The sequence below is a fragment of the Camellia sinensis genome, chromosome 4 (assembly GCF_055761805.1).
Source record: "Camellia sinensis isolate YWXY chromosome 4, ASM5576180v1, whole genome shotgun sequence".
NCBI lineage: Eukaryota > Viridiplantae > Streptophyta > Magnoliopsida > Ericales > Theaceae > Camellia > Camellia sinensis.
Window position 1 is genome coordinate 68,864,730 of NC_138964.1, and position 6,789 is coordinate 68,871,518.

Consider the following 6,789-nt stretch of genomic DNA (forward strand, 5'->3'; position numbering starts at 1 on the left):
ATCCCAGATCCCAACACGGAAATCAGGCATTTGGCTCAAATGTAACTGGGTCGGAAATCAACCCATCTTTGAATCCTATTTCTATTCTCTTGCCTACTTTACTCTGCTAATTTCTGTCAGTTTTAATAATTTATACTGATTCATTCTCATGGGTTTCTTATCTACACATTGATTTGATGATGATTTCCTAGTTTGATGATGATTTCCTAGTTTGATGATCTCTGTTTGGGTTTTTTTTCTTTGTGAAAATCACAAAATCATAACGGGGTTCACACACACACAAACACACACAAAGACGGCTATAGCTCGGTTTGGTCGACAAGCAAAGCGCTCATATGGGTTCTGCGTAAAGATGACGGCAGTGGCCGTCGTGGGTCTCTGTTTCATTTTGATTTGGTCTCTGTTTTCCTCTTCTTCTTCTGTGGTCTCTCAGAGGAGTACTTTTGCAGATATTGCCGAACCCGTGTCTTCCAATGGGAAATTTGTCGATTCTGAGATTCATTCGAAAGAACCCAGGAAAGATCAAGTAGATAAAGAACACAAGAAAGCGAAATTGGGGTCTGATTTGAAAGAGAACGACGAGAAAAGGATAAATGGGTCTGCATCTAATGTCACTGTTGATGCGCACAAGGGTGAGGGAAAAGCAGGAACTGAGAAAAAAGAGGGAGATAATAATCACGGGTCTGTGGGATCTGAAACTAAAAAGCTTCAAGAAGAGAAGAGAGAACAAGAAGGTGAATTAGAAGAAGTAGTGGGTGGAGAAGGGAAAGAAAATGAGGATTTGGATGGTGATGCTGAATTGATTCCCACTGATTATATGGTAGAAGATGGGTCGAAAAGTACAGGGAAGAAGAAGAAAATTGGGTCGGTGTTCGATCCAAATTCTTACTATTCTTGGAAAATGTGTTGGAGAGAAGTTGGATAGGCGAGGGTAAGTTCGTATTTTTCTTTTGAAATTTGAAATTAAAATATAATTTTTTAACTTTTTTTCGTTTTGAACGTGTCGATAAAAATAAAATTGAAATGATTTTAAAAATTTTAGAGGTAAAATTAAAATTATTTAAAATTTGGGGTGTAATTAAAAATCAAGATAAAGTATTGAGGCAAAAATTTGAATAAAACCTCTAAAACCTTCTCTATGGCATTTTATGTAGGGCCGGTTTATTACGTGGAATTGACAGTATTATTGGGTTTGCGAGACTTGTCGTGGATTTTGTTTCGATAATTCAGACCGATCAATGTATAAATTTCGTCAATTATTTTATTTTTATAAAAAAAATCAAATTGATCAAATACTGATACCTAGTTGATCGGATCATATTTTTGTTAATAAATTTCAATTAACTTAATTTTTTACAGAAATAAAATACTCGACAAGTTTTACACATTTAACGATTCGAATAATTAAAACAGGGTCTTTGATAGACCTTTACAAGTCTAACAATATATTCTAATCCAATCTCAGACTGGGAAGAAGCTGGACCCTTTTCTAATTGTAATTAGAAATGATAACAAACAGATCGGGACAGCTTTTGATCTCCTCATCCCCAATATATTATAATTAGGGATAGTAACAGACAGAATGGGACAGCTTTTGAACTCCACATCCCCAATCCTCTGTTCTGATTTTTCCCAATCTCCACGGGCCTCAGCTTTTCCTGTTTTGTTAGTTAGTTAGTTTTATTTTTATTTATTTATTTTTTTAAAAAAATTTATCCATAAATCTTTTACGGGAATTATTGATTTATGTAGTCTTAATAATGTTCTTATAAACAAATTAGCCTTCTTTTCGTTTTGAAAAAGTTGTATTTATTTGATTTGGTACTATTTGAGTTTAACTGAATATTCTTTTGTGATTTATTTTTCTAATTTTCCGATTCGTTTTTGGCATGAGAATGAAAAGGTGAGGTATGAGATTATTTTTGGAGATTGGTGGTTGAAGTGTTGATTGTCAAGCATGAAAATCTATATTTTTGTTAGTGTGATTTTTTGGTGTTATATTAAAATGCTATATAATTATATTAGAGTGTTACGTTTAAAAAAAAATACACTAAGGAGTTTTTATGTGTTACATTGATTAGAGTATTATGTTTGAAAAAAATACGTTAAAATTTTCTTTTAGAATGTTACGTTATTACATTTGAGAAAAATATACTAAGGAGTTTTTTAGTGTATTATATTGGAGTATTATGTTTGAAAAAAGTCCACTAAGGAGTTTTTTTAAAATGTTACGTTGTCACGTTTGGGGATAGTATACGAAGGAGTTTTTGAGTATGTTACATTTGAGTGTTATGTTTAAGTTACATTTGGGGATAACACACTAAGGAGATTTTTAATATATTACATTGGGGGAGTTTTTGAGTGTTATCTTTAATATCTTCCACTTGGGGAGTGTTACGTTTGAAAAAAGTACACTAAGGAATTTTTTTTATTGATTGGAGTGTTACGTTTGGGAAAAACATATAAGAAGTTTTTTTTACAATATTACGCTATTACGTTTGACAAAAGTATACTAAGAAGTTTTTTGGTGTGTTATATTGGAATGTTACTTTTTAGAGTGTTATATTTGAGAAAAATACACTAAAAAATATTTTTTAAATGTTACATTTAATAATTTTAACATCATGACAAAACCCACATTTATACTTTAACACACAACACACTTGCGTTTATGTTTGGCCATTTATGTAATTTACAATAGAAGGAGACTTTTGGGTCCATAAAAAAATAAAAAAAATAAAAAATAAAAAATTCAAACAATTCATAAGATCATTATTTGAAATTTATTAGTTATTTACTCATTTTTTTAAGCAACAAACAACAAAAACATAACAAATTAATTAATTAACAAGCTTATTTTAAAGGAATTGAATTTATAATCTTCGAACAATCAGATAAGTTAGTATGATAAAATTGAAAATTAACTATGCAAAAAACACATTATAAATTACAAGATACTAAAATATGGTAAAATTAAAATTAAATAAAAAGGATAAATAATATTTTTCACTTCTATTGTCTAATTCAAATTTTACAGTCCATATTGTTTTAATTTAAACAATTGTAATGAAATAAATTATTATTATTATTATTATTATTATTATTATGTAGGTTATTTTGAGTTAACTTGCATGAGCTAAACTATATTTCTACAATTTGAACAAGCCTTCCGAATTAAAGTTTTACCCTATAGTTCATGGCCGCAAGAATTTTTAATAATGAGGGAAGTCAAATCTAAGATATTGAAAGAAACAAACCTCCAAATCCCAGCCTCACCAAGCCAGACCCTTGAGGTTATAATTAAACATTTTATGTTGGGCTTACCTTCCATAATTGATCCATTTATAGCATTATTGCTTAGGTCCAAAGTCTTGAGTGATGGGAACGCATTGAGAGATGATATGATGCTATGACTGAATAAATTGCCGGCCAATGTAAGTACCTTCAGCTTGCTTAAGACAGATAATCTTTCAAAATCTGCACACACACACACACACACACACACACACACACACACACACACACACAAAAGAAGTCAATTTTCATTTCAAATCACCACTATCCTCACAACTAAAAAGGAAACACAAAGATTGATACGAAATCCATTTTATTAAAATAAAAAAGAGATAAATGCACAAATGGTTCTTAAAATATACATCTTGTGTGATTTTATTTCTAAATATTTCAATGCATCAATTTGGTCCCCAACCTATTAATTTTTTCATTAAATGATCCATACCTCCGTTTCTGTCAACCATTGACAATGGAAGTAAGGACATTTTCATCAAATCACCTATGACACTGAATAAGTTGGAGATTAAATTGATATAATTAAAATATTAAGGCCTCGTTTGGGAACAGGCTAATTTAGTAACTTTTTAGTTATTTGGCTAAAAAAGTAGGTAAAAAAAACTTATATGTTTGGGATGACTTTTTGGCTAATTACGAAAAGATGTGCAAAAAGTAGAGAGAAAAGAGAATTTTTGACTTTTTGGTAAGAGTTGTTGGCTTTTTGGCTAAAATAGTAACTTTTTGACTTTTTGGCTAAATATATAAGTCCCCAAACGAGACCTAAGTATCTAAATAACACAAATCGCATATTTTGAGAGTGATCAGATTGTCATTTTTTTCTTGTTTGGTTGATGTATAAATGTGGTTTTACAAAAATATCCAATTACTTTTGTTATCAATTGGAGACGAAAATGAAAGTAGAGATTATTTAATAACAAAATTAATACGTTGGGGGCTAAATCGACACATTTGAAATATTAGAGACTAAAATAACAGAAGACACATCATATGGGGACCATATGTGTATTTAACTCAAATTAAAAAGGGTAAATTACATTTTGCACACCTACACTTTGCATCTCACTTTGACATCTACACATGAAATCATGACAGTTAACCCTCTACACTTTTGATCAAATTTCACTTTGGTCCCTACATATAAAATCGTGACAGCCAACCCCGTGCACTTTTATTCAAATCACACTTTGGTCCCTACACAAGTGTCAATGTTCCTCTTTTATTATTTTATTTTTAAATCTTTAACAAAATCAAGTCATGTAACAAACATGTGACTGCGAAATGAAGGTAAAAGAGGAAAATTATCCATATTTCTCATCAATACACTTTGTCCTATGTGATAAGCACGTGAGAGTTATATAATATATATGTTCGTATGGTAAAAATTGAGACGAAAAGGCAAGAAAATACAACTCTTGAAATATTAAAAAAAAAAATGCGACAAAGAAATAAAAAAAATAGAGATGAATAGACAGAAGACTGTGGTACCATAAAAAACAGAGTTTCATGATTTCAATTTATGCAAAACTAATTCATCTCCTTAATTGTTCACAATCTACGTTTTGTTTTAGCCTAATACAGTAATATTTTGATGTAAATTTTTAGATAAAGTGTATGTTGATGAAAAATGTAGATGATTTTTCTTTTTTACCATCATGTCGTAGTCATATGTTTATCACATGACTAGATTATGTTAAAGATTTAAACAATTGACTAACAAAAATAGGACAATGACATTCGTGTAGGTACCAAAATGAGATTTGACCAAAAGTATAAGGAGTTGATTGTCACAATTTCATGTAGAAGGACCAAAGTAGATTTTGACTAGAAATACAGGGATTGACTATCATGATTTTATGTGTAGAGACCAAAGTGAGATTTAGTACAAAGTGCAGGGGTGCAAAGTATAATTTACCCAATAAAAAATAAACCACAAAATACATAATTTCATCACAAATTAACGTAAGAAAATGTCTAAAATTTTGTAATTGATGTTACAAAAGTTTGTGATTTGATTACAATATTTTTTATTACGTTAATTTATAACGAGATTACGCATTTTGTTGGGATTGATATTACGAAATTTTATGATAAAATTATGCTAATTTGTGATAGGCTTTCCCATATTGTTAACATACCTGAATGCGTTGTAAAACCATCAAGCCTATTAGAACTAAAATCCAGCTCCTCCAAGTTATTCAAATATTTGAGAGCTAGTCACAAGTCAAGAAAATGAGAATATTAGTTTTTCAAATCTTGCAGTACCAGTCTCTCGAATTCTTAGTTGAGATTGGAAAGAGATAAACTTTAAACTCACCATCAATGTTGATAGTTCCCTCCAAGTTGTTAGCACCTAGATATAAAGACTTAAGAGAAGTTAACCCGCCCAAAGTTGAAAGGATACTGTTATTGAAGCTATTGCCAGTCAAATCAAGCAATTGCAGGTTGCTCAGCCTTGCCAGCTTCTCAAAACCTGTAACACAGTCAACAATATATACATGCATATATCACAATTAGTCACAAAGCACGACATGCCTTTTGTAAACATTGTCTGAAAGCAAACAATAAAAAAACCTTCATTATTCTCAAGGCAACCCTGTAATCCGTTGTTTGACAAATCCAGACTTTCAAGTTCTTCAAATGGTAGAAACATGGAGACATTCAGACAACGATCTTCTAATCTCCAATAAATAATATGTTCAACAATGAGTGAGAGTTGGATCACTCGCCCTGTTTTGGTGTTGCACTTGACTCCTTCCCATCCGCAACAGTCAGTAGTTGCTTCACCCTTCCAAGCCTCCTCCCATGTTTCTACGGTATTGCGATTCGGATTGTGGATGGAAGCTTTTATTTGCAGAAGAGCAATCCTCTCTTTCTCCAAACACCCATAACACTCACTAACCAAAACCAACATTACCCACAACCACACCAACCTCATCTCTATAAACATGATGACACACCTATTTTTCTTTGCACGTTTTGCACAAACTCAGAATTTCACATTTAGCACCCAAGTGCTAGTCTTTATAAAGGCACAAAAAGCACCATGATACATTGGGCTCGAGATGTTATTTGGTGGTATGAGACATGGTTAGGTGGTGTTTGTAAAGTGTTCTGATTAATAACAGGGTGAAACTCATAATTTTGTAAACAGAGGCTTGACAATTAATAATCAAAAATTCATATATATAAGTTCACTTTTTATACTAATTTTCTAAATTTAATAATGTGTAAGTAATATGATTGGTTAGGACTAGAAATAGGATTATTCGAACTGCACAACTCGCCTAACCTGAACCAATCCGCATACAAATGGACGGTTTCACGGACATAATGCGGGCGGATACAGTTTGAAATATGGCATGATTGCGAGTTGCGGGTTTAATCCGCACCCACAAGAACCTGCCCACACTTAGACCTTTGTTTTTATTTTTTATTATAATCTGGACCATTGTTATTTTGTTATTGCATTTTGAATGA

General features: G+C 31.5%; 1 protein-coding gene across 2 annotated transcripts in view; it reads right to left on the reverse strand.

Annotated features, from left to right (window-relative positions):
* Positions 1–6,421, reverse strand: part of LOC114262637 (cuscuta receptor 1) — a 38,978-nt gene extending 32,557 nt beyond the window's left edge. For both annotated transcript variants that reach the window (XM_028203014.2, XM_082925149.1), the window contains exons 1-4: positions 5,884–6,421; positions 5,627–5,782; positions 5,448–5,522; positions 3,325–3,477 (exon numbers count right to left, since the gene is read on the reverse strand). In XM_028203014.2, the coding sequence (XP_028058815.2) occupies positions 3,325–3,477; positions 5,448–5,522; positions 5,627–5,782; positions 5,884–6,259 (760 nt within the window). In that variant the 5' untranslated portion in view covers positions 6,260–6,421. The remainder of the gene's footprint in view (positions 1–3,324; positions 3,478–5,447; positions 5,523–5,626; positions 5,783–5,883) is intronic.
* Between the last annotated feature and the right edge of the window lie 368 nt (positions 6,422–6,789).